The sequence below is a fragment of the Cheilinus undulatus genome, linkage group 15 (genome assembly GCF_018320785.1).
Source record: "Cheilinus undulatus linkage group 15, ASM1832078v1, whole genome shotgun sequence".
Taxonomy (NCBI): Eukaryota; Metazoa; Chordata; class Actinopteri; order Labriformes; family Labridae; genus Cheilinus; species Cheilinus undulatus.
Window position 1 is genome coordinate 1,971,706 of NC_054879.1, and position 27,937 is coordinate 1,999,642.

General features: G+C 44.0%; 1 protein-coding gene across 7 annotated transcripts in view; it reads left to right on the forward strand.

Moving 5' to 3' along the window:
* ttn.2 (titin, tandem duplicate 2) overlaps window positions 1-23,935 on the forward strand; it is a 268,791-nt gene extending 244,856 nt beyond the window's left edge. For all 7 annotated transcript variants that reach the window (XM_041807290.1, XM_041807295.1, XM_041807291.1 and 4 more), the window contains 25 exons: window positions 60-1,791; window positions 2,133-2,435; window positions 2,557-2,868; window positions 4,054-4,344; window positions 4,424-4,723; window positions 5,001-5,142; window positions 6,530-6,693; window positions 6,865-7,167; window positions 7,534-7,815; window positions 7,916-8,509; window positions 8,593-8,883; window positions 8,971-9,270; window positions 9,548-9,850; window positions 9,943-10,245; window positions 10,331-10,599; window positions 10,715-11,030; window positions 11,175-11,480; window positions 11,673-11,972; window positions 12,695-13,270; window positions 13,396-13,701; window positions 13,785-14,167; window positions 14,359-14,569; window positions 14,676-20,633; window positions 20,725-21,024; window positions 22,598-23,935. In XM_041807290.1, the coding sequence (XP_041663224.1) occupies window positions 60-1,791; window positions 2,133-2,435; window positions 2,557-2,868; window positions 4,054-4,344; window positions 4,424-4,723; window positions 5,001-5,142; window positions 6,530-6,693; window positions 6,865-7,167; window positions 7,534-7,815; window positions 7,916-8,509; window positions 8,593-8,883; window positions 8,971-9,270; window positions 9,548-9,850; window positions 9,943-10,245; window positions 10,331-10,599; window positions 10,715-11,030; window positions 11,175-11,480; window positions 11,673-11,972; window positions 12,695-13,270; window positions 13,396-13,701; window positions 13,785-14,167; window positions 14,359-14,569; window positions 14,676-20,633; window positions 20,725-21,024; window positions 22,598-22,890 (14,838 nt within the window). In that variant the 3' untranslated portion in view covers window positions 22,891-23,935. The remainder of the gene's footprint in view (window positions 1-59; window positions 1,792-2,132; window positions 2,436-2,556; window positions 2,869-4,053; window positions 4,345-4,423; window positions 4,724-5,000; window positions 5,143-6,529; window positions 6,694-6,864; window positions 7,168-7,533; window positions 7,816-7,915; window positions 8,510-8,592; window positions 8,884-8,970; window positions 9,271-9,547; window positions 9,851-9,942; window positions 10,246-10,330; window positions 10,600-10,714; window positions 11,031-11,174; window positions 11,481-11,672; window positions 11,973-12,694; window positions 13,271-13,395; window positions 13,702-13,784; window positions 14,168-14,358; window positions 14,570-14,675; window positions 20,634-20,724; window positions 21,025-22,597) is intronic.
* Window positions 23,936-27,937: the final 4,002 nt, after the last annotated feature.

Genomic DNA, 27,937 nt, shown 5'->3' on the forward strand with positions numbered 1-27,937 from the left:
ATATGCTGGAAAGTTAATTTTGCAAAAATCATTTACTATGCTTTTGTCTTGTGAATCAGGTTATTGACTCCACAAAGTCCTCAATCACACTGGAATGGACCAAGCCAGTCTTTGATGGCGGCATGGAAATCATTGGTTATAATATTGACATGTGCAAGGCCAGTCTTGAAGAGTGGCACAGAGTCAACAACCAGATTTGTATCCACACCAGGTACACTGCCAAGGGCTTGGTGCCTGGAGAGTTGTACAAATTCAGGGTCAGTGCCGTAAATGGTTCTGGAGAGGGCGAATCCTCAGTGATGCCTAACGCTGTTCAAGCTCTTGACAGACTTACATCTCCTGAAATTGATATCGGTGCCGATTTCAAGCAGACTCACATTGTGAAGAATGGCGGCATTGTCACCCTCACAGTCGCCTTCCGTGGCAAACCATCTCCTCTTGCCACCTGGTCTAAGGTGGATGGTGAGCTGCCTGTCATGGCAGATATCAACACCACAGACTCCTCCTCTACTCTGACCATTGAGGGCTGTACCAGGTATGAGGCTGGCAAATACACCCTGTCCCTGGAGAACAGCAGTGGCCGCAAGTCCATCACATTCACTGTCAAAGTCCTGGACACACCTGGACCTCCAGGAGCCATCAGCTTCAAAGATGTGACCCGGGGAGCCTTGACAATGATGTGGGATGCTCCCACTAATGATGGCGGAGCTCGAATCCACCATTACATTGTGGATAAGCGTGAGGCCAGCCGTCTGGCCTGGCAGGAGGTCAGCACTAAGTGCAGTCGCCAGATGATTCGGGTCACTGGCCTGGATATCGGTGTACCTTATCTCTTCAGGGTGAGTGCTGTCAACCAGTATGGCCAGGGAGAAGCTCACGAGATGACTGAACCTGTTATTGCCACAGAAGAACCTGCACCACCCAAGAGGGTGGATGTTGTTGACACCAGCAGCTCCACAGCCTCTCTGGTGTGGCTGAAGCCTGAACACGATGGAGGAAGCCGCGTTAGGGGCTACATTGTTGAATTTAGAGCTAAAGGCACAGACCGCTGGGTTGTTGCTGGAGAGAGTAAGTCTCTGAAGATGCTGGTGGACGGTCTGATAGAGAATACTGAGTATGACTTCAGAGTCAAGGCAAAGAATGATGCTGGAATCAGCGATCCTCAGGGAACCTTTGGCTCTGTGGTCATCAAGGAGCCTCGCATCGAACCAACTGCTGACCTCAGCAGCATTACTAACCAGCTCATCACATGCAAGCTCTCCAACAGCTTCACTATTGACATCCCCATCAGTGGCAGACCTGCACCCAAGGTCACCTGGAAGCTGGAGGAGATGAAGCTGAAGGAAACTGATAGAGTTGTTATCAGAACCACAAAGGAGAGAAGCACACTGATTGTGAGAGACAGCAAGAGAAGTGACAGCGGCAAATACTACCTGGTCCTGGAAAATGCTGCTGGTGTGAAGACATTCACAGTGACGGTGAATATTGTTGGCAGACCAAGTCCTCCCATAGGCCCTGTGGAAATATCCGGGGTCTCCTCAGAGTCCTGCAGCCTTGCCTGGTCTGAGCCAGCTGATGATGGTGGCAGTGACATCACCAACTACATCGTGGAAAAACGAGAGTCTGGCTCTGCTTCTTGGCAGGTGGTCAACTCTAGTGTGAAGAGAACCACCATCAAAGTGACCCATCTTACCAAGTACATGGAGTACACCTTCAGAGTGTGTGCTGAGAACAAGTTTGGAGTCAGCAAGTCCACAGAGTCTGCTGCCGTAGTCATTGAACATCCATTCGGTGAGTTCTGGTTAAGGTTATGCAAAGAAGAAATTTGATGTGGATTGTGACTAGATTTTGATTTTATCTTCTTAAAAAAGAGTTGGTGCACCTAAGGGGAAGTCAAGTCAAGTACCAACACACCTTGCTATTGTTGGTTTGGCTATTTTAGGAACATAAATTTGGTAATTTGGTGTGGGTAAAAAGTCTTTAAACTAGTGATTAAACTAATGAGCTTTTTTTGAAACCAATGGAATGAACTCTAGTTAGCTTTTAGAGACAGCTGACCATTTACACTTGAGGCTATGTCTACCTCTTATTTGTTAAAGCCTAATTAAAATCTTTTTTCATCTCCAATATAGTTCCTCCAAGTCCTCCAACTCGTCCCGATGTAGTTTCTGTGTCTGCAAATGCCATCAGCATCAAATGGGATGTCCCCTATGCTGATGGTGGCAGCAAAGTGTCAGGCTACTGGATTGAAAAGAAAGAGAGGAACACAATCCTGTGGGTGAGGGAGAACAAGCTGCCTTGCCTGGAGTGTCACTACAAGGTATCCAACCTGATTGAGGGCCTGGAGTATCAGTTCAGGGTCTATGCCATGAACATTGCTGGACTCAGCAAGGCTAGTGAGGCCTCCAGACCAGTGGTTGCCCTAAATCCTGTTGGTAAGTGGAACATCTCATAATTAACCTTAACCATTTTCAAGAAAAATTGAATTTTGGTTACAGCCTTTAAGCGTTTGAACCAGACTACAGTTTTTTTTATAACATCCTCTCTCCCGTTCAGATCCTCCTGGTAAACCAGAGGTCACAGACATCACCCGCTCCTCTGTGTCGTTGTGTTGGACCGTGCCTTTCAACGATGGCGGCAGTAAGATTGTTGGTTACGTTGTTGAGAAGAAAGTCTACAGCACAGATGAGTGGGATGACAACCGCTGGCTCAAGTGCAACTACACCACCATCACTGAGAACTACTTCACTGTCACTAACCTGGGCGAGGGAGAGACCTTGGAGTACCGCGTCATCGCCAAGAACGCAGCTGGAGTCCACAGTGTGCCCTCCGAGTCTACTGGACCTGTGACATGCAAGGATGAGTACTGTAAGTCTGAAATTTATGAGGAAGAGTTTTTCAATTTTCCATTCAAATACACAGGTGATTATTTAGCTTTTTGAATTTACCATGTGAGCAAAAGGGGGGGATAAAGGGGAGAGCTTTCTGGGGCCCAGGCAAATGGGGGTGAGGTTCAGCAAAATCATGGTCGATTGTAAAGTCAAGCTGTGATAACTGTATTTTATTTTTTACGGTACGGCTATGGTGTTAGCCTTTATAAAAAAAATGTAACCTCTTATTAAAACAGAATTACTTTCCTTGCATACGGTTAGCAAAATGGATGGTTACATTAAATTAAATATTTTGGACTTCATAGCTAAGCCATGACGTGCACAAATGTGAGGATGAAACTGAGACAACTTTAAGGGAAAATATTAAATAATTGTGACAAAAAGGCAAAAGCAGGCAGGAAATTGATGAAAAGCAGTTAAAATGGGCAGAAAAGGTGGTGAAATGCGATTAGATTGTGGCATTGTGAGTTAAAAGTTGTGAAAATTGGTTTAAAGTGGCTAAAACTGATAGAAAGTGACAAAAACAGTGGTTAACATTGGCAAAAAAAGGCTGAAAAAAGTTTCTAAAAGGGTTTAAAAGGTGTCATAAACAGCTTGCATGTGGCAAAGATAGGCAGGAAAGGTGGTAAAATGGAATTGAATTGTGGCAAAACTGAGTTAAGAGTTATTACATTGGGTTTAAAGTGGCAAAAATGGGCTTAGAATGACAAAACTTGGTTAACAGGGGTTAAAAGTTGCACAAATTGCTAAATATGGCAAAAATGAGCAGACAATATGGTGAAATTAAATTAAATTGTTGCAAAAATTTGTTAAGAATTTAAAAATGGGTTGAAAGTGGATGAAATGTGTTTAAAATGGCAATAATGGGCAGGACAGAAATGGATGAAAAGGGGTTTAAAGTGGCAAAATTGGGTAAAAATGTGCAAAAATGGGAAAAAAGCACCAAAATAGATGAAAAGTAGCAACAAAACTGAGGCATAAATTGTGGGAAAGTTTTAAAGACAAGGGGTTAAAAATAGGCACAAATAATCTGTGGTAGCTTGAGTCAATTTTCAGCTCTAAAATTAGGTATTTATTAGCACAATGCTACTGATCATGGATGGATTCAGTGGTAATTTCATGCAACATCTTTAACCACCTCATGATCTTTTCCATGATGCAGCTCCTCCCAAAGCTGAACTGGACAGCAAGCTTGTGGGTGAGGTGGTCACCGTCACGGCCGGCTCTGACGTGGTCCTGGATGGCACTGTGGGTGGAAAACCAGAGCCTACAGTATACTGGGCCAAGGGTGATAAGATTCTGGAGCTTGGTGAGAAATATTCCCTTACCTACACCGCCACCAGAGCCATGGCTGTCATCAAGAACTGTGACAGATTTGATACAGGAAGGTACATTCTGACTGTGAAGAACGCCAGCGGGACCAAGACTGCCGCCGTCAGCGTTAAAGTCCTTGGTGAGTAGCAGTGAAACACCAGTGGAGTAAACCTACATTGAGTTATTAGGCCAAACTGATGGTCTGTTTTTGCTTCCAGACACTCCTGGACCTCCAGCTGATAAGATCACCATCAGCAGAGTGACAGAGGAGAAGTGTACGGTGTCCTGGAAGATTCCTCTTGAAGATGGTGGTGACACCGTCACCCACTACATCGTGGAGCGTCGTGAGACCAGCAGATTGAACTGGGTCATCATGGAGACCGAGTGTAAGACGCTTTCCTGTGTGAGCTCCAGGCTCATCAAGAACAACGAGTATATCTTCAGAGTCAGGGGCGTTAATAAATACGGCCCTGGTGTCCCTCTGGAGTCTGAGCCCATCATTGCCAGGAACGCCTACAGTAAGCAGCAACAATTTTCCCACCCTTTCTTTTTTTTTTTAAATTTAATTTTTTTGTCTGTTTCGTCTTAAGCATTTGAAACCAATCTTATGGTTTAAAACCCCTGTCTAAAAGAAATTTCATTGCAGCACAGTATTTTATTCTTGGACAAAACTTTCTGCTCTTTCATTTAATGTCACCTCCATCCTCATGTTTTAGGTCCTGCCTTGATAGGATCTACTGTTGATTTTGGATCTATCTGTATCTCTAACTTTTCACTGCCGCTTTCCTTTCCAAGCCATACCATCCCCACCAGGCACTCCCGAAGCCACAGCGGTGGGTAAGGAGCATGTCATCATCGAGTGGCTGAAGCCAGAGAGTGATGGAGGCAGTGAGATCAAAAACTACATTGTGGATAAGCGAGAGAAGAGCAGCACCAGGTGGGAACCACTGTTGAAGAAAATCACTCTGATTTTAGATTCACTCACCAGAATATGTATACATTAAAATTCAGATCAAAGGTTGCACTGGTATATAAGATTCATTGAAGGCCTTTTGGTGTTTCCAGAGAGAGAAACTGTTTGAATGGACTTTTGGGTTGGCTAAGATTGTACTGGATTGGATTGGAAAGCCTCTGGGGCAATTTTGTTTGTGTCACAAGTCCGCACAGGCTGTACACATCATGGCTGGTTGTTAGATAAGCAGTGAGGTACGGGACACAAGTGCAACAGTTCACATATAGAATGGCAACAGCTGATGGAACAAATGACCTTGGATGTCTGTTTGATTTGGCTGTCTTTGAGAGAGTAATCCAACTCTATGACTGATTTCAATCAGGAAAGAATTAATACAAGTTTACAAAAATTTACTTTACCAATTCTGATAATAGAGAAATGTGCAGTCTTTTGTGATTAGACTCCATCATGATGACTTCATGTACTTGATAGGGTAGTTAGGCTGATAGCAGGAATAGGATACCCTCCCATGGAGTCTAGACACTGGTGTTGATGAGGGATGCAGGATCAGATGAGAGGAAGACTGGATTAGATGCTGATGAACTGAATGGAGGTGGTTTGGGTGGAGGAGGGTTGCAGCATCTGCACTGAAAAGAGAGGACATCAAATGTAAAATATGACAGGTTCAGGATAATGGTCAAATGAGGTAGTGGCAGTATCTGATTAGCTTAGTGAACACCCACAATCAGCTGACCACCTCAGTGGGAGGATTTATGGGCATTAAGAACACCCATTAACAGAATTAACACATGGCATAGTGTTAGCATCAAGGGTCACTTTTTCATCAATGATGGTACTTAAGTATTTTTCTTCATCCTGTGGGATGATTTTGATTGTGTTCAGTGAAGTCCACATCTCAAAACCTCTCCTGTTCAGCTGTTGTCTTTAAATGGGAAATCTTCAATCAAACCAGAGCTCAACAAGACTAATTTACATAGATTTATCCCACTGTTTTCCTGACATGCAGATTAATGACCAAATGAGGGAGAAAAGCAGTTAAAATGTGGCACCAAACCCCACCAGCATGGTTCATTTCACTACATATCTTAATCCATTGTGAGCTGTAAAGTGTCCACTTGCAATATGCAATGAATAACAGCAAACCCCAAAGGAGTCGTGTCTGTTGTGAACTGAGTGTTGGCTGCTGTACATGAGGTCGGGACAGTGCAGAAATTAGAGCATTATCCTGGTATATTAGTAGCATGCATATATTGGAGACAGCCAATATTAAAGACAAATGTTTGAAGTGAGTCTCCAGAGGTGCTTACTCCACACATACAAACATCATCACTTTGTTTGTATTTTGGACCAGGTGGACTCGAGTGAATAAGACGTACACAATCTATGACACTCGTCTGAAGATCACTGGCCTGATAGAGGGAAGTGAGTACCAGTTTAGGGTGACAGCTGTTAATACTGCTGGAGACAGCCAGCCAAGTGATGCCTCACCATACATCCTCTGCAAAGATCCCACATGTAAGTCATTTAACTGTTTGTTCTGTCTTTTTTTGAAAAACTAAACTTGTGTAAAAGAATGGCTGATCTTTTCACACATACTTCTTCAGACCTTTAAGAATATTTCCCTTTGGAAGATAAAGATGGGAGAGGCAGATAAAAAAACAGCTTTTTCATTGTTTTTAAATCCAGATACCCCAGCTCCTCCATCAATGCCTCGCATCACCGACACCACAAAGCACAGCATCAGCATGACCTGGACCAGGCCCATGTATGACGGTGGCTCAGACGTCACCGGCTACGTGGTGGAGATCCTGGAGGAAGGCTCTGAGCAGTGGTACCGTGCCACCACCAAGGCTCTCAAGACCAACGAGTACGTGGCAGCTGGCCTCACCGCAAATAAGAAGTACAGATTCAGGGTCGCTGCTGTCAACAGCAACGGCACAGGGGAGTTCAGCGAACCCAGTGCTGAGGTGGAGCCACAAGAGAGAATTGGTGAGTCCATCTGTGCAGAAATATTGTAGATTCATATTTTATTCTACCTTCATTTAGCTCATTGATGTCAAATATTCAATGGTTTTTGAAGATTTTAATTCTTTGAATGACAATTTTTGGCCACCACTTTTTTAGATGAAAGAAACAGAAAAATTGATTATTTTCAATATACTATATTCAAAATATTACAACCTGATATGTCAGTGATTAGCAGTAACATTGATTCTTATGCTTTTTTTTTTTTTTTTGGTGCAATGTCAAATACTCACACAAAAAATATGCCTTTCATACAATAGCTATAAAAAACATTATATATTAAGATTTCATTCTTCATTCATTGATTTTTTTTCACCTACATCTGTGCAGAAATGCCCGACCTGGAGTTGGCAGATGACCTGAAGAAAACCGTGTGTCTGCGTGCTGGTGGAACCTTGCGTCTGGTTGTCTTTGTTACCGGCAGACCGGCACCAGTGGTGGCCTGGAGAAAGACCGGAGTAGAACTTCAGAGCCGCGGCTTTATTGAAACTACAGACAGCTACACATCCCTGATGGTGGAGAAGGTTAACCGCTACGACTCTGGGAAATACGTTGTGGAGGCAGAGAACCCATCTGGCAAGAAGACTGCCACCATCTTGGTTAAAGTCTACGGTACGTCCTCCAAATGTTCCATAAATGCCAAATAACAATGTGTAAATATCTATGAAAGTTAAGAGAAAATGCAATTTTCTTTTCTTTCTCTCTCCTGCAGACACTCCCGGACCTCCTGGTTCAGTGAAGGTGAAGGACTACACTAAAGAATCTGTTGTGATCACTTGGGACGTCCCAAGCATTGATGGTGGCGCTCATGTCAGCAACTACATTGTGGAGAAACGTGAAGCTAGCATGAAGTCATATAAGACAGTCACCACTGAGTGTAGAAAGACCCTGTTCAGAATCACCGGTCTGGAGGAGGGTGTGCACTACTTCTTCAGAGTCCTGCCTGAGAACATCTATGGCGTTGGTGAGCCTTGCGAGACTGCCGAGGCTGTGTTGGTGTGTGAAGTGCCTTCCGTGCCTCTGAACCTCCAGGTTGTCGATGTCACCAAATCCACGGTCACTCTGCACTGGGAGAAGCCACTGCATGATGGCGCTAGCAGGCTCACGGGCTACATCATCGAGACATGCAAGGTGGGCACGGATAGGTGGAGCACAGTTGCAACAGTTAAGTCCTCTGTTACCCAGCACACCATCCAGTCCTTGACGGAGAATGACCAGTACCTCTTCAGGATCAGAGCCACCAACAGCAGGGGAGCCAGCGAGCCCATGGACACGGTCACTCCTGTCACCATCCAGGACATTAAGAGTAAGACCACATCAACGCATTGCCATAATCGTCAAACTTTGCAGAATCCTGAAAATAAAATCACACTCTTATTGTTTTTGCAGTTGCACCTTCGATCGACATGACCAACATTCCTCAGAAGATCGTCCATGTGCATCGTGGCAAACCCATCGATCTCAACATCCCTATCAAGGCCAAACCTCAGCCTGTCTGCTCCTGGTTCTTTGGTGGCAACAAACTGAAAGAAAGCATTGATCGCATCAAGATCGACAGCAACGGCAAGTACACACATCTGGTCATCCGTGAAACCACCATCAAGGACACTGGAGACTACACACTGGAGGTGAAGAATGCTGTTGGAATGGCTACCGAGGTCATCAAAGTCATCATCCTTGGTAAGGAGACTTTATTTTAAGGCTTTTTAAAATCTGTCAGGCCTGTTCAGTGCAAATCTAACTATCTGTCTAAATATGTCCGTCCAGACAAACCTGGCATCCCAGTTGGCCCTGTAAAGATTGAGGAGGTTGACGGTGTGTCAGTAACAGTCAGCTGGGAACCTCCAGAGATGGACGGTGGTGCCAACGTCAGCGGCTATGTAGTGGAGCAGCGTGATGCCCACCGGCCAGGCTGGACCACTGTCTCAGAGTCGGTAACCAGACCATGCTTCAAGTTCACCAGACTCAGCGAAGGAACTGAGTATGTGTTCCGTGTTGCTGCCATGAACCGTTTCGGCATTGGTGGCTTCCTCCAGTCTGAGGTTGTGGAGTGCAAGAGTGCAAAGAGTGAGTTCCATTCCATTCAAAAGCATCTTTACACTGAGGTCCAAGTCAAAGAAATGTTTCCTTAAAGTTTGCTAGAAACAAACAAACAAAAAAAAAGAACGCATGAACAACCATTCAGGATCCATTGATCCACCTAGTCTTGGCAACGTGTGCTTTATCCGCAACAACAAAAAGAAGAGAAGCTGCCTTTTCTGGATCTGCATTACTGTTAGTTCAATTTAAAATTACCCAACTTCTATTAACCTGATCTTCTAATTTCTGTTTATCTGCTCTATAGCTATTCCTGGACCTCCAAGCAGACCAGAGGTGCTTGATGTTACCCATGAGGGCATGACCCTTACATGGCAACCACCTGAAGACAACGGTGGCTCCACTATTGCTGGCTACATCATTGAACGCAAGGAGGCTGGTTCTGACAGGTGGTTGAGAATCAACAAGAACCCTGTCACCATGACTCGATACCGCTCCTCTGGCCTGATTGAAGGCTTGGAGTATGAACATCGTGTCACTGCAATTAACTCCAGAGGAGCTGGCAAGCCTAGCGAGAGCTCTGCCATCACTGTCGCCATGGATCCTATCGGTACGTACCGCAAAACTTGGTACAGCTGCTGTGCTCCTTTTTATAAAATGTCCAATAAATAATTAATTTACCAAACCATCTGTGTTGTTCAGAGCCTCCAGGTCCTCCAGTTCAGCCCAGAGTCACCGATAGCACCAGGACTTCGGTGTCTCTGGCTTGGCTGCCGCCTGAAGAGGAGGGTGGTTCTGTCATTACCGGTTACTATATCGAGATGCAGAAGGTGGACCAGGTGGAATGGACCCTGTGCAATACCACTCCCACCAAGATGTGCGAGTACATCCTTACCCATATGCCCCAGGGAGCAGAGTACAAGTTCAGGGTAATCGCCTGCAACGCTGGTGGTGCTGGAGAACCTGCTGAGATTCCTGGAGTGGTCAAAGTCCAGGAGATGCTTGGTAAAAACACATTATATATTTCTATTGATAGACTTGATTGGTATTTGTCTCTTTTTATTTCTAATCTAATATGTGTCTTCTTCAGTTTATCCTGACTTTGAGCTTGATAGTAAATATGAGGAGGGCTACGTGGTTCGGCAGGGCGGAGTCGTCCATCTGTCTGTGCCTATCAAGGGCAAACCTATTCCTACATGCAAATGGACCAAGGATGGACGGGACATCTCCCACAGAGCCATGATCGCCACTCATGATGACATTACTGAACTGGTCATCAAGGAAGCATACAAAGAGGACTCTGGTACCTATGACCTGGTGCTTGAGAACAAATGTGGCAGGAAGGTTGCATACATCAAGGTAAATGACCTGTCAGGCTGTTTTGTGCATGATCAGAAATTGTGAAAATGATCAAAAGTAATTTAAAAGTATATTAAAGGAAATATGAAAATTATTCTCTGTGTCTGTTGCTCAGGTGAAGGTGATTGGTCGCCCTGATGCTCCAGAAGGACCACTCGAGTTTGACGACATTCAGGCCAGATCAGTCCGTGTCAGCTGGAGGCCACCGTCAGATGATGGTGGCTCCGACATCCTTGGTTACATCGTGGAAAGGCGTGAGGTACCCAAGGCTGCCTGGTACACTGTAGACTCCAGGGTGACTGAGAGCTCCCTGATTGTGAAGGGCCTGAAGGAAAACGTGGAGTATCACTTCAGAGTCTTTGCTGAGAACCAGTTTGGAGTCAGCAGATCTCTCAAGTCTGATGAGTCTGTCAAGCCGAAGACACCACTTTGTGAGTACTAATACCGCTTTTAAATTTTTTTCAGTGAGAAACCCTGACTGATATTTTAGTTTTGTCTAAAATAATTAAATTTTCTAATACTCTTGTTATCTGTAAGTGCTGTTATAAACACTGATTGATATGGTGAACCTCCAGGCCCACCAGAACCTCCCAGCAACCCACCAGAGATCATGGATGTGTCCAAGTCCATGGTGTCCTTGTCCTGGGCCCGTCCCCGGGATGACGGAGGCTCCCGCATCACAGGATACTTTGTGGAAAGGAGAGAGGTGTCAACGGAGAAGTGGGTACGTCACAACAAGACCCACATTACCACTACCATGTACAACGTCACTGGTCTCATCCCTGATGCAGAGTACATGTTCAGAGTGGTGGCTCAGAATGACATTGGACAGAGTGAGCCTGGTCCTGCTTCTGAGTCTGTGATCTGCAAAGATCCATTTGGTGAGTCTACAACACACAAAGCCTATTCCTGTGTGGAACCAGCTTTTAAAATTTAGCAGAATTAATACACTTTCAATAAAAGTTTAACACAAGATAGATGAACTTAATGGACTTGTCTGCTGTGGGTCCATGTCCATGTTTTTATGTGACCCTCCTGTTGCTTGTGTTTAATTCCTGACCATGTCTTTACAGACAAACCTAGCCAACCAGGAGAGATTGACATCATTTCCATTACTAAAGACTGCATCACCATCCACTGGCTCAGACCTGAACATGATGGTGGCAAGGAGATCCTGGGTTACTGGATTGAGTTCAGGGAGGCTGGAGAAAGTTCCTGGAAGAAATGCAACAAGGAGCGCTCCAAGGATCGTCAGTTTACCATGGGTGGCTTAATGGAGGCCACTGAGTACGAGTTTAGAATCTTTGCAGAGAATGAGACAGGACTCAGCAGGCCACGCCGCACACCTATGGGCATCAAGACCAAACTGAGTGGTAAGCTGTTAAAGATTTGGTTAAGTCTAGGAGCAAAATTAGTCACAGGTCCAATTTGAGATTTGACCTAGGTATTGGAGTAGATTAAGCTTGCAAAGCAGATGGATACGCCCGTTTCCTTGTTTTTCACTGGCGAATCCATCTTGCAAAGCTCCCATTTGAACCGTTTGGGCCCGGTTAGAAAGTGACAGGACCAATCAGCGACGAGGGGCAGTCTTGACGTTCACAAGCAGCAGCAAGAACTGGTGCAGTCATGGCGGAAGAGATTAGTGTGGATGCTGCTAAAGCGCCAGTTTTATCAGAGTTTGACAACATTTCTTTGTTTAAAGAAAAACAAAGAACAGCAGTGAGTTGTTTTCTTTTCAAAAACGACAAAAGTCGAGTACTTACATGTCTATAGTCGCCATGTTTCACATTAGTCCTCAGTAGCTGCGCACACACAGCTTGATAGCGGCTACGTCATGTGTTTTGTTGCTCTGATTGGCCTATAGAGATGTGACAGAACATCCATTCAATCACCCTCTGAGTTTTTTTTCAAATCCTCTGCCTTTTCTTAAACATTTCCTATTGAAGCTTTCCCAGATGGATGTGTGAAACAAATCCATCTGGCGTGTCAGGTTAGGAGTAGATCATAGTTAACTGACGTTTAATGCTTATCTTGAAAACTTTGACCGCAGTTATTATAAATTGATTCAAATCAAACTTTGCCAATTTTTCTTCAGTTGGTGAGGCCCCAGCTCTGAAGGAAGAGATCCAGGACGTTACCACCAAACTTGGCGAGTCTGGAACTCTGACTTGTGGCATCATTGGTAGACCTTTGCCTGAGATCAAATGGTACCGCTACGGCAAGGAGCTGATCCAGAGCCGCAAGTACAAGATGAGCTCAGATGGTCGTAACCACTCCCTCAGCATCCTGACAGACGAACAGGAAGATGAAGGTCTGTACACCTGCAGAGCTATTAACGAGGCTGGAGAGATTGAAACCAGCGGTAAACTGCGCCTACAAGCTGCTCCCCAGTTCCATCCTGGTTTCCCTCTGAAGGAGAAATACTATGCTGGGGCAGGCACTAGCCTCCGCCTTCATGTCGTCTACATTGGACGTCCCATCCCTCAGATCATGTGGTTCTATGGCAAGAAGCCTCTAAACGCTTCTGAGAATGTGATCATCGAAAACACAGAGAGCTACTCCCACCTCGTGGTTAGGAACGCCCAGAGGAAGACTAACGCTGGCCGCTACAAAGTGCAGCTCAGCAATGCCTTCGGAACCATCGACACTGTCCTGCGTGTTGAAATCCAAGGTAGGAGTTCATTCCTGAAATGACAAAGCTACAAAAATCCTAAAAGATCTACTTAAAATCTTAAAATGCCATTGAATGGATTGTGTAGAGTTTAACTAAAGTTTTTTTTGTTTTGTCCTTTCCAGATAAGCCATGCATGCCCGAGGGTCCACTCATGGTTGATGCCCTGTTGAAGAGCTCAGTAGTCATCAGCTGGAAGGCTCCAACAGATGACGGAGGTTCCATGGTCACCAACTACCTTGTGGAGAAGCGAGAGGCCAAAGAAGGGGAGCAGTGGCACCTTGTGTCCTCTTCTGTTTCTGGCACCACTTGCCGTGTTCCCAACCTGACTGAGAATGCTGGCTACTACTTCAGAGTCTCTGCCCAGAACCAGTACGGTGTGAGTGAAGCTTTGGAGATCCAATCAGTGCTCATTATCAAGAGTCCATTTGGTAAGTCCACTGCCACTGTTGGCTTTTTTAACCGTGCACAGATATGTAGAAAGCTACAATAACATTTACTACTTCTTCCACAGAGAAACCAGGTATTCCACAGCAGCCCTTCATCATCAGCTCTACCAAGGACTCCTGTGTTGTCTGCTGGAAGCCACCAAGCAGCGATGGTGGAGCTAAAATCACTACTTACTACCTTGAAAAACGTGAAAAGAAACAAAACAAGTGGATGTCTGTAACCACCAAGAAGTTTACAGAGACCAGCTTTGAAGTCAAGGGCCTGATTGAGGGCTTTGAGTATGAATTCCGTGTCAAGTGTGAAAATATGGGCGGTGAGAGTGACTGGAGTGAGATCTCAGCGCCTATCATCCCCAAGTCTGAACAGGCACCTCGTGCTCCTGCATTCAGAGAGGAGATTAGGGACATGACCGTGAAATACCATGCAAATGCTACATTTGTCACCAAGGTACTTCAGTGTTTAATGGCATGAAGTTGTAAGCATTACAAACCCTGTATTCATGTATTTGATATAAGAATTGTAATAATTAATTTTTTGTGTTTTTTTTTTTTTTTTTTAACAAATGTTGGCTTTAGAAAACAAAAAAAAAACTCGTTCTGAGTTCTTATATTTAACTTACCTTTTTCTTCCTTAACAAGGTGATTGGACATCCCAAGCCTATGGTGAAATGGTACCGTAGTGGAAAGGAGATCCTGGCAGATGGAACCAAGATCAAAGCTCTGGAGTTCAAGGGAGGCTACTACCAGCTGGTTATTACTGCTGCTGATGAAAACGATGCTTCAGTTTACCAAGTCAGAGCAACTAACTCCTCAGGATCCATCTCAACAACAGCCAACCTGGAGGTGGAAGGTAATGATAATAAGATTGTTCCTGTTTCCTTTAATCCATGATATACAAATAAAAATTTAAGTACTGCCCAATCAGCAAAACTAACTGTTTTACATCTTCCTTCTAGTTCCTGCCAAGATCCACCTGCCCAAAGAACTCCAGGGTATGGGGGCAGTCCATGCTGTCCGTGGTGATCACATCACCATTAAGATCCCCATCTCTGGAAAGCCTGAGCCAGCTGTGACTTGGCAGAAGGGTCAGGAGATCCTGTCCAACTCTCCTTACCACCAAGTCATAACCACCAGGTCTTTCACCTCACTGGTCTTCCAGAAAGGCATGCAGAGGAGGGATACTGGCTACTACATCATTACTGCAAAGAACAGGTTTGGAACAGACAAACAAACCATTGAGGTGAATGTGGCTGACATACCTGAGGCTCCAAAGGCACTAGTCGTCAGCGACATTGCCCGGGACTCAATCACTTTGACCTGGGAGCCTCCTGCTAATGATGGTGGAAGTGACATTATTGGCTACATCGTTGAGAAGTGTCCAACCACTGCTGATAGGTGGATCCGTGCTGGACAGACCACCGCCTGCAGCATCCAGATCATCAACATATTTGGAAAGACAAAGTACCAGTTCCGTGTCATTGCTGAAAACCAGTTTGGCCTGAGCCCACCCTCTCAACCAACTGAGCCCATTACAACCAAGGAAGACAAGTCTGTGATTAGGAACTATGATGAGGAAGTTGATGAAACCAGAGAGATAACCAAGGGGGAGGCTCCATTCTACAAGGTGAAGGAGCTGTCATCCAAGTACACCATCTCTGAAGAACTTGCTCGCTGCCAGTTTGGAGCTGTTCATCGCTGTGTAGAGATTGAGACAAAGAAGACCTTTATGGCTAAATTTATCAAGGTCAAAGGAACTGACCGGGAGTTGGTTCTCAGGGAAATTGAAGCACTCAATGCAGCAAGGCACAAGAATGTCATTTACCTTCATGAATACTTTGAAAGCATGGAGGAGATAATCCTCATCTTTGAATTCATATCTGGAGTTGACATCTTTGAGCGCCTCGGTACCTTCAACTTTGAGCTGTCAGAGCAAGAGATTGTCCGCTACCTGAGACAAGTCTGCTCTGCTCTTAAGTTTATGCATAGCCACAACTTTGGTCACTTTGACATCCGCCCAGACAACATTGTCTACACAACAAGGAGAAGCAATAACCTCAAGATCATTGAGATGGGCCAGTCCAGGCTGCTGGTGCCTGGAGACAACATCAGATTGACATTCTCAGCTCCAGAGTACTATGCCCCTGAGGTGCACCGCTCCGACCAGGTCACAACTGCCACTGATATGTGGTCTGTTGGTGTTCTGGCCTATGTTCTGCTCAGTGGCCTTAATCCATTTGCAGCCGAGTCCACCACAAAGATGATAGAGAACATCTGCAACTGTGAGTACGTCTTTGATCGTGAAGCATTTAAGGACATCAGCCTGGAGGCTATGGACTTTGTGGACAGACTTTTAGTCAAGGACAGGAAGCTCCGTATGACTGCTCATGAGGCACTGGAGCATCCATGGCTCAAGATGAAGATTGAGCATGTTAGCAACAAGGTCATTAGGACATTGAGACACAGAAGGTACTATCAGAATCTGGTAAAGAAGACGGATACCATTGTATCAGCAGCTCGTGTTGCCTATGGAGGAGCCTTCAAAAACCAGAGAGGACTGGCCATTGGCAGAGTGAAGATTGGAAGCGAGTACAGAGGCCTCCGTGCTGGTCCTGTCATACATGGATCAGCTGAGGAAGGTGGCTATGTGAGGTTCACTTGTAGCATGGTGAACTATGACAAGAGTACCCAGGTCACCTGGTACTTTGGAAACCGTCAGCTACACCAAAGCGCCAAGTATGAAATCACTTACAGCAATGGTTTTGCCAGCATCTATGTAAAGGACATTGAAGAAAGTGATGATGGAGTGTACAGATGCAAAGTGGTGAGCGATGATGGAGAGGACAGCGCTTATGGAGAGCTGTTTGTTGAGACCGTGAGGAGCATCAGAGAACACTATATGAGCCGTTCCATCAGGAAACTGAGGAGAAGAGTCGACAAGACCAAACTCCTACAGAGACCACCAGAGTTCACCCTGCCTCTGTACAATCGCACAGCCTACATTGGCGAGGATGTGCGCTTCGGTGTTACTATTACCGTACACCCTGAGCCTCATGTGACATGGCTCAAGAATGGTGAGAGAATCAAGCCAGGTCAAGATGACAGCAAGTACACATTCACCACTGATAAGGGTCTGTATCAGCTGATGATCCACAACGTGGACATGAATGATGATGCGGAATACACCGTCATGGCCAACAACAAATTTGGAGAGGACAGCTGCAAGGCTCGGCTCACTGTGGCACCTCATCCTGTGACGGAGGACTCTATGAGACCCATGTTCAAACGTCTGCTGGCCAATATTGACTGTGTTGAAGGACACAGTGTCCGCTTTGAGCTCAGAGTCTCTGGAGTTCCAACTCCTACTCTGAAATGGGAGAAGGATGGTAAACCCCTACAGTTTGGTCACAAGGTTGTTGTCATACAGGAAGATGTTGACTACCATGTCCTTCATATCAGAGAGACTCTTCTTGAAGACTCTGGTTTGTACAAAGTCACTGCAACCAACTCTGCTGGTTCTGCAAGCTGCCAGGCAACACTGAAGGTGGATCGCCTCACCTACACTAGGAGAGAGTACAAGAGCGAGGAGGAGAAATACAGACACGTGCAGAAACAAATTGAAAAGACAAACAAGATGGCGCTGCAAATTGTTGCCACTGAGGAGGTTGTAGCTCTTAACCCCACAGCCCAGGAGGCTCTCAAATTCGCTGCAGAGATGTACAAGCCTGCAGTGAGCACTAAGAACGTGGAGGGAGAGTTTGACATCAGAGAGGAGAAGTCAGACACCAAGAAGCTAGAGGAGGAGAGGAGAATTTTCATGCCATATGAGATCCCTGATCCTGTGGTTCATGATTCCAAAGCTCTTGATGAAGACAAAGCCATCAAACAGTTTGTGCCTCTCTCTGACATGAAGTGGTACAAAAAACTTAGGGACCAGTATGAAGTCCCAGAGAGGATGGAGAGGATTGTGCAGAAGAGGCAGAGACGTATACGCCTCTCCAGGTGGGAGCAGTTCTATGTCGTGCCCCTGCCCAGAATGACAGACCAATACAGGCCAAGATGGCGTATTCCTAAACTCACTCTGGATGATCTGGAGACTGTCAGACCAGCCCGCCGCTCACCCTCTCCAGAGTCAGAGGCCTCCTTCAGATCAAGGAGAAGATCTCTGGGAGACCTCAGTGATGAGGAGCTGATGATGTCTGCAGAGGATTATCTTTCAATGAAGAAAGAAGAGGAAGAGAGAATGATGCTGGAGGATGAACTTGAGCTCGGCTTCTCTGCCTCTCCTGCTGGCAGTCCTGTCCGCATGGAGCGTCGTGTGATGGAACGGGAAGAGAGGAGGCAGGAGGTCAGGCATGAGGCTGTTGAGGTTACTGAGACAAAGAAGAAACGTACCATCTCTCAGTATATGAGAAGGAGAAGATCACTCTCTCCTACATACATCGAGCTAATGCGACCAGTCTTAGAGCTCATCAGACCGCCACATCCCAGGCCTGTGGAAGTAGAGGGGGAGGTTGTCGCCAGGAGGTCCCCCACCCCTGAGAGGACCCGTCCCCGTTCTCCCAGTCCAGTCAGATCTGTTGAGAGGTCGTCCCGATCCTCCTCCAGGTTTGAGCGATCAGCCCGCTTTGACATCATGTCCCGTTACGAGGCTAGAAAGGCTGCTCTGAAGTCTGAGAGGAAGTATCAGGTGGTTAGCCAGACTCCCTTCAGTTTGGACCATGTTCCCCGTGTGACTGTCAGGATGCGCTCTCATCGTGTGCCTGTTGGCCAAGACACTAAATTCACCCTTAATATCCAATCCAAGCCAGAGGCTGAGGTCATGTGGTATCACAATGGTGCAGCCATTTCTGAAAGCAGTGAAAAGTACATTTTTGCCAATATGAGTGGTGTCTTGTCCATCACCATTCTGGACTGCCAGGAAGAGGACAGTGGAACATACCGCTGTGTGTGCTCAAACACTAAGGGAGAGGCGTCTGACTATGCAACCCTTGATGTATCAGGCAGTGGCTACACCACATTTACCTCTCGCCGCAGGGATGAAGAAGCTGCCAAAGGCTATGTTCCTGAGGTCTCTCGAATTGACCACTACCACACCACTCATTTCAAAGCTGGCTATGCCTCCGAGACTCACTTTGCTGTAGAAGAGAGCAAAACCAAGGTAACTGAGACACATGAGGTTGCTACACGTGAGAGGTATGCTGCTTCCGCAGAGAGATACGCCTCTGCTGAGAGGTATGCTGCTTCCGCAGAGAGATACGCCTCTGCTGAGAGATATGCTGCTTCTGCAGAGAGATACTCCTCTGCTGAGAGATATGCTGCTTCTTCAGAGAGGTACTCCTCCACTGAGAGGTACGATGCCTCTGTCAAGTTTGCCTCTGCTGAATACCTTTCATCTGGTTCTTCCTATTCCTCTGACAAACTTTCTTTGACTGGGAAAACCACCACATCTGAGGCTAAATTGAAAGCATCTGCAACTGCTGTGTCTGAGGAAGTTTCCGTTGTCAAAGTGAAGCCTTCTCTTCCCGCCAGAATTCTCACCAAGCCCCAATCTGTGACAGTTTCTGAAGGAGAGACAGCCAGATTCTCCTGTGACATTGACGGGGAACCTGCGCCCACTGTAACATGGATGCGCGAGACCAGAACCATTGTCTCATCTCACCGCATCCAGGTCACCACCACTCAGTACAAGGCCAGCTTGGAGATCTCCTCTGTGATGGCCTCTGATGAAGGCAGTTACACTGTTGTGGTGGAGAACTCAGCAGGCAGACAAGAGGCTCACTTTACCTTGACCATCCGTAGACCAGCTCCAAAAGAGGAAGTCAAGGCTGTAAAATCCCCTGAACCATCAGTGAAGTCACCCACTCCCAGTGTTAAGTCCCCAGAACCTTCTGTAACATCACCTACCCCCTCTGTCACTTCTCCTGTCCCCAGTATAAAGTCCCCCACTCCCAGTGTCAAGTCCCCCGAGCCTTCAGTCAAATCCCCAACTCCCAGTGTCAAGTCCCCAGAGCCCTCTGTGAAATCACCGACTCCCAGTATCAAATCACCTGAACCAAGCGTAACATCCCCTACTCCGAGTGTGAAGTCACCAACACCAAGTGTGAAGTCCCCCACACCAAGTGTCAAGTCTCCTGAACCAGAGGGAATAAAATCTCCACGGGGTGTCAAGTCTCCTGAGCCAGCACCTTCTCCAGCACCCAGTGTAAAATCTCCAGCTCCAAGTGTCAAATCTCCTGAACCCGAAGGAGTAAAGTCACCACCAGGTATAAAATCTCCTGAACCCAGACTTAAGTCACCACCACCAACAAAGTCTCCAGAGCGAGTCAAGTCACCTGAAACTGGTGTCAAATCTCCAGAACCTGCAGGAATCAAATCTCCAAAAGGTGTGAAGTCACCAGAACCGGCTGGAATCAAATCACCAAAAGGCATCAAGTCACCAGAACCGGCTGGAATCAAATCCCCAAGGGCCGTGAAGTCCCCAGAGCCTGAGGGAGTCAAATCTCCTCCTAGGATGAAGTCACCTCCGCCCATTATGTCACCCAAAAGGGTCGTGTCTCCACCCACTGTAAAATCCCCAGTTCCTAAACCCCCCAAGGTCCTTAGTCAGGTTAAAGCTGAGGCCTACGAAGGGTCAGTTAAGATGTCCTGTGTCTGTGAGAGCAGTGTCAAGGAGGTGGTGTGGTATGTCAATGGTAGAAGGCTTTCACAGAGCAGTCGCTTTGAGATGCACTACTCTGAAGGCTCCTGCAGCCTCCTCATCCATGATCTGGCAGACAGTGATCAGGGAGAGTACATCTGTGAGATGACATCTGATGGAGGTGTTTCCAAATCCTCCTTCTCCTTCACTGGACAGGCATTCCAGTCTATCCGGATGAAGGTCACGGCCTATCGCGAGCAGCAACTGGCACTTAAAGGTGAGGAACCCCTCAGTTCAGTATACATGTGGAGTCAAAGCATTAGCATTCGTTTTAAAGTAAGATTAACATATACCGTTTCCACTTTTAGCCTCATCGGGATCAATGATGATGAGTCACAAGGAGTCTTCAGCATCCGTAAGCTCAGCAATGATGATGAAGAAAGAAATGCACACGATGGAGGAGTCGTCCTCTTTCACATCCTCATCCCAGGCAATGATGTCATCCATGATGGAGTCCAGCTCCTTTAGCAGCATGGCAGCTGAAATGAAGTTTGAGACCATGTCCATGTCCAGCATGTCATCCATGGCTTCTGAGATGTACGCCATGAGCTCCAGCAGCCTGTCTGAGATGACTTCTCACATGGAGGGATCCACGTTCAGACCAATTGGTAAGATGATGCAGCGAAGTCTTGAAAGTGCATCTGAAGTTGTGTTATTTTTAAACCCCAGTGTTTTTAGCTGAGATCCATCTACTCTAGAATTCATAAATCCTTTTAGAACATCATGGACAAGGTTGGGAGGGAGGGACTCAGTCCTTCATGTTGCCACCAGTAGCCGCACCATCACACAGTTTCTGCTTTGGCAGATTTCCTCACATACGTCACCTGCATCCGGATCAGCCAATAGAAAATTCAACTGACAGGCTTCAACCTGCAGAGGGCAGTCTCTCTGCATATCTCTATAGAGTTTAAAGCCATTGTACTCAGATGTTGAGGTTTTGACTTGAATAGTTCAACCACACTACTGTATTCAGGATTTCAGCTAAATGTTGGTTCTGTGGGTTCAGTTCCTCTTTTAACTTCCTGAGACGCCGTATGTACACATGAACAACATAGTAATAGAATATTGACATTGGAATTTTTGGTCCATAATTTCAATCAAACTTGAAAGTAATATGCTTGGATTGTTAGGGGAATTTTCTTTGAAATGTCTCAGAAATTATTGTAAAACATTTTTATATTTAATATGAAGTTTTGGTGGGCATTTTCTTTGAAATTTCTCGGTATTTTCATTGGAATTTAAGGACCTTTGGGGGGGAATTTGGAGTTGTGGGTTTCCTTTGAAACTACCATTAATTTTGATGGACATTTAAAAAAAAATGTTTGCATGTTTGGATAAATATGTTTGTTAAATGTTGGGGAATTTGATTAGAATTTTAGGGTGAAGTTTTCTTTGATATTTTGGGAAATTTGCCAGGATATTTTCAGGATTTTTCATGTAATTAAAAAAATAATTTTCAGAACGTTTCACTGAAACATCTGAGAAATATTTGATGAAATTTGATGTTTTTTAAAAGGGATTTTAAATAAATGTTTGAAGAATTTTCATGGAAATGTTATTTTTTAGAAATCTCTAAGAATTTTGTGGAAATGTTAAAAAACCTTCAGAACTTTCAGAGGAAACTTAGTTAAAAAAAGCTCTCATGGTCTATCATCAGAAACATGACAACACTGCGTCTCTTAATGGCTAAAGCTATTTATTACTGAATGAAGGGCCTCCTGCCTACTGGCCGACACACAGCTGGGGTAACAGTTGCAAATCTACTCAGTGATATTTCTGCAGAAACACACACTGGAGGTGTGTGGTCCTGCTTTAAGAGTTTGTCTTTTAGCAGACATCTTTAGCACTTCAAAAATGTATTTTTTGTGAAAATGACTTCCTTATATGCAAAGAAATAATCATTTTGTTTTGTGTTGTACAGTGAGAAAAGCCTGTTGTCCTCATTTGCAGACGTCTTTTTTTTTGTGAGACTACTTCCTGTTAGACCAGGCTCAGGTTTCAGACGTGATGTCCTTATTATTCCAGATAAGTGTGAGAAACTAAAAATGCATCCCAAACTGATGCCTGGGTCTCAGGAGGTTCACTTATCTTTAACACGCCAACATTAAGAGATAGGCGTGAATAGATTATTCAGAGGATCTAAAGAATCTACAGTAATGTACTTGTTATGTGGTTCTCCAGGTTGTGCTCCCAGGATCGAGGCTCTGCCTGAAGACATCAGCATCGAGCCCGGTAAAGTTCTCACAGTCGCCTGTGCTTTCTCTGGCGATGCCAAACACATCGAATGGTCCCGTGGCGGCAGAATCATCGAGGTGACTGCCGGCGGACGCTTCCACATCGAGACCACAGAGGACTTAACCACCCTCATCATCACCGGGGTGAGGGAGGAAGACGCTGGGACCTACACTCTAAAACTGTCCAATGAGCTTGGATCCGACACAGCGACTGTTCACATTAGCATTCGATCAGTGTAAAAAAAACAAATCTAACCCTTCAATCTTCCCCTTTCCTCTACTTCCGTGCCTTTTTATTTATTAATTAATCGAAATAATCTACTAGATAAAGATCTGGATTTCTGTTCTTGTAAATATGAACTATTTTTGTACCAATCTTGACATTAATTTATGCCAAACTAGACTAAAGTCTAAAGTTGTTATAAAATGTGCCATATTGGATAAATATGACTTAGGATTTTTGATCCATTTTTCTGTGACATGTACATAATGTATATAGCCGAATTGACCGGTTATGGGAAATGTATGCATTGTTATTTATGACAATAATATTAACTGAAACAAAATGAAACTAAAAGTGGTTTAACAGGAGAAAGTTTCACCAGGAACGAATACCCTGTTAAACTTAGAAACTAAACAATGTGCCTCAACGATAAGTTGAAGTCTTAAGATTGCCTCAACAGGTAGAGAGGCTCCCTGTTGATGTTAACTAAATCCATGACGGAACTATGAATGCACTGTGATTGGAGCAGTGCTGTTGCATTAGTATGAGAGCGTGAGATCCTGAGTGCTGTTTGCATTTACCCTCATGTAAGCAGGGCGACTGGACCTCGCGCTCTAACTGAAAATGTCATACTGCCATTTTGATGACATGCTCACAGTGCGAGCGGCCTGCACTCCCTGAGCACAATTTTTTTGTTTTGTGCTCTTCTTCTGGCGAACGACCCCTCGATCGTGCTCTTAGTTGTACCATCAACCTGGCCAATCACGTTAAAGAAGGGTCCATCGGGGGCTTGTTTGCAGAGGCAGAGCTGGCTCCTGGAGGTCTGCAGCGTGTGTGTGTGTGTTAGTTTTAGGAGTTCAGTCAAGCTGGGCGCCGCCAAGCACGTGTGCCACCTCCAAAACCACCTAAGGGGGTACTCAGCCAGGACCCAGAGAAGCCTGGTCCTTCAGTCGCCCGGCATTTTGATTTGATTGACGTTAGACTTGTAGCATTTATTATTTTCGCAGCCTCCTCGAGTTTTTCTCCAATTATTGATTTAATAAAGCATGATTGTCAGCACTACAGAATGCCTCCGCTCTGGTTTCTCTGTCTGCTTCTTCCTAAACTTTTCTTTTCAACAAGAAATGTTCTAAAGTACAGTCTTATTTTCATAATAACACAGACAATCCATGAGTCCATATGGTATCCATGTATAGAAAACAGGGGACTGAGCATGTGGTTGTCATGCTATTTAGGCATTAACAGATCCTGCTGTTATTCAGGTCAGGACAGCAAGAAGGAACAATGGAGTAGATTAGTTAACAGTGACAGACTGCACAGACTGCACAGACACACACCAGCTTACATACTAGGTACTAACTCATCAACACACACATCTTTCTACACAGACTTCAGGAATAGAAAACATTCTTATTTCTGTGTATATCTGAGGCCATTTGGCCAGGAACCTTTCTGTTTAGTTTCACTGGTATAAATTCCCTATCATAGACATATTAAACCCTTTCCTGGCCTGTGTCTCTAGAACCTACACTCCTGCAGACACAGGACAGAAAACAGAGGAGAACTTTATCTCATATGAGGATCGTCCACCAGGTGTCAGTGTAACCCTTCAGTAAATCTGCAGCCTCAGCATGAAGACGCTCAGTGATGCTGTCTATAGAAAATACAGGAATTCACAGAGAAAGATGGTAGAAAGTTAACTTTTACAGTTACTGTACTTAAATCTGAAGGAACTTTCACTTTAGCCAAATTAATCCATTTAATGCTAATTTTCCTTAAAATTTAAGAAGTTTTGCCCTTTACTGAAATCCATAATGTCTATTTTCGAGTTTAGGTTTTTAATACTGAATATGTCAGAAGAAAAATTCTTTATAGATTAAATTACTCATCACACAGGGAAACTACTATCATGTTATGGAGTTGTTAACCTGTAAGGAGCGGGGTTCATCGGCCAAAAACGACGACAGCTGAAGATAACCATGGCTGTTGGAGCTGCAAAACAAGCGGGACTAATCACAGCCTCTTTTAAATCGTTTACATGGACCCCCCCCTCTTCAATCAAAACAACACCTCCCTCTATCTACACCCCTGGATGACCCTGCTGAAGCTGGATGACCCTGGATGACCCTGCTGAAGCTGGATGACCCTGGATGACCCTGCTGAAGCTGACTGTCTGCTGCCCATCAGTCTGCAGGCTTGGTAGTGAGGGCTTAAATCTTGGATTCATGTTATGTTCATGTTTTGCCACAATGGTTTATAAAGACTCGAAAAGTAAAAAGGAAAACAGGCCAAACAGACTTTGTTAGGATTTGTCCCAGACACCAGTGTCAGTTTAGTTGACTAAAACGCCAACAATCTTATTCCGCCACCTTTATTCCTGAGAAAGACGAAAAAGTGAAAATCTATCTCTGAGACTAAAACTTCTCAACAGAAAATAAAGATAAACAGTGAAGTCTGTAAACGAAAGGACCACATTATGGATGCATTCATCTAGATCCCTGCTGTTCAACAGTAAATTTATGATGACATTTAAATCCACTCAGTTCTTATTTTGCTGATATTTTCATTGAACACAGCTCTAACACCAAAACTCTCTCTAAGCATCGAGGAAAGCAGAAATGTTTTTTCTGTCACAACAATCTCAGCAGTCGCTCTGATTACAGCAGAGAAAAAACAATCCTGGGACTTGATGAGGAGGACAACCGCCGCTTTCACTCCAAACACTGACCAGGCTGAGGTTGCTAGGCAACTGTTGTGCAGCATTTTGTTGTTGTGTTGTCTTTAGACAAGGACGAGACGCTGCTGGTGAACGTAGCCTGGACTCTGTAGAATGACCACCTTAATTCTCTCTGCAGGGACACACGGAGCTACGGTGGCCCTGAAGGGCAACGGTGAAATTATTTGGTATATTAAAATTTAAAATATATCTATCTGTCTTCTTCTGCTGATCCAGGGGTCTGGTCACGCTGTCTATCATTAAAAACAAAAATATTGAATAAACCACTAAATATTTCAGTTATCAAATATTTCTATTGTTGAGTGAAATGAATGATGCTTTGTGTAAAATGCTTCCAAGACTATTAAATATTTTTCTCTGTCATTAGATTTCTTCTGTATGTTGAAATGTAATTTCCCTTGTGTGTTTTCGATAGTTCTCCTCCAGTGAAATGGTTTTACTTCGGTGGATGTTTTTGCCTGCTGCGCTCTGCAGCGGCCCCATGCCCACCCCTGTGGATGGCGAGCCCACAGCCTTGTGGTTTAGTTTCAGGTCAGACCTGTTCCTGATGCTTTTTGGGGTCAAGGTAAACCCCAGTCTCTGCTCTGGTGTGGTGACCTCTGAACTTCATCTCTGCTTCCTGCAGTTTGGTTCTCAGGGAACCGGACAGTTCTGGACAGTTAACCAGCGTAGAAAGATCCAGAGACATGCGACCTAGTCATTACCTATCAGGCAGATAAACACACTGTTTTTAAATACAAATGTACATTTATGATGCTGACAACTCTAAACATCACTGAGCAATAATAACACAGTTCCACCTAAAAAACGTCAGCCTTGAGAGCCAACATCATTTTAACAGGTAAATGTTCTCAAAGCGTCCCAATCCTTTTGAACTCAACACATTAACTATCAGTGATTTCCACTTCTGCCTCTTTTTAAAAAAACATTTTTGAACCTGCTGTGACACAGACAAGAGCTTTAAATGTCCTGGAAACTTCTTTAAATAGATTTAGCCTTGATTTGACCTCTTTAGGTCTCTAAATGACCTGTTTGTAACTTCCTAGTGCAGTCACATGACCTCTGGGTGCCTGACCACATCCTCTCATTTCAAAGAGCTTCTTTTGGTGAGTAGGGATGTTTCCCTGGTTTAACACTCCTAATGCCCTACAGCTCTAGATATACTGATAGAAAACGTGACAGAGATGTCCCAGCAGGCATTTCACCTTAAATCATAGAAAACATGAAGTGACATCACAGAAACAAACTTCAATTAAACCACATTTAAAGGAATAAATACAGAAACAATGATGTCAGATTTATAAAATGGTGAAGGTTTTATTCCCTTCAGTATTCTTTCTTAGGGGTTTTATTCTATGTATGTCTGTTTTTCAAGGTGAAAACTCTGTCTGTAGCTCTGTTTTTACTGTAGCTACTGATGCTATTCTAGCTACTGTAGCTACTGTAGCTCATATGCAGCTACCCAATATGACGAAGTATTTATTTTTATTGTTCACACATTTTTGTTGTAAAAGTGATCAAATATTTTTATTTTGTTAACTTAAACATTAAAGTTAGGAATATTGGGAAATGCAAACAAAAGTGCAAATATAGTTACTAAGCAAAAAACTGTGAAGCTGGTTTATCTGCAAATACATTTTCCATAAATGCCCAGTGTGACGCATGTGTAACTTTCCAGATGTTTGCCTGTAGGGGGCAGGATTTCAAATGATGATAAGGAATGATCAATGTGGTCCATTTGGTCTGCTTTATATCCTCATCATTTTCCTTAAAGGGTTCTTCGGGGTTAAAGTTCTATAATAAAAGCAGAGGAATTTAAAATTCTAAAACGGCCCCTTAAAGAAGAGGAGAAATATTGATTTAATGTATTTAATTTAATTTAATTTAATTTAATCTAATTTAATTTAATAATTTAATTTAATTTAATTTAATTTAATTTAATTAATTTAGTTTAGTTTAGTTTAGTTTGATTTGACATGATTTAATTTAATTTAATTTAATTTAATTTAATTTAATTTAATTTAACTTATTTAAATTTAATTTAATTTAACTTATTTTAATTTGATTTAATTCAATTTCATTTTTTTATTTTATCAATTTAATTTATTTGAATTTAATTTAATAAATTTAGTTTAGTTTGATTTTATTTAATTTTTTCATATTTCTATTAATTTTAATTTAATTCAATTTTATCATATTTTTATTTTATTAATTTAATTTAATTTATTTTTTTCCATTTTATTAATTTAGTTCAATTTATTTTATCTTAATTGTATTTTATTAATTTAATTTAATTTAGTTTAATTTAATTTAATTTAATTTAATTT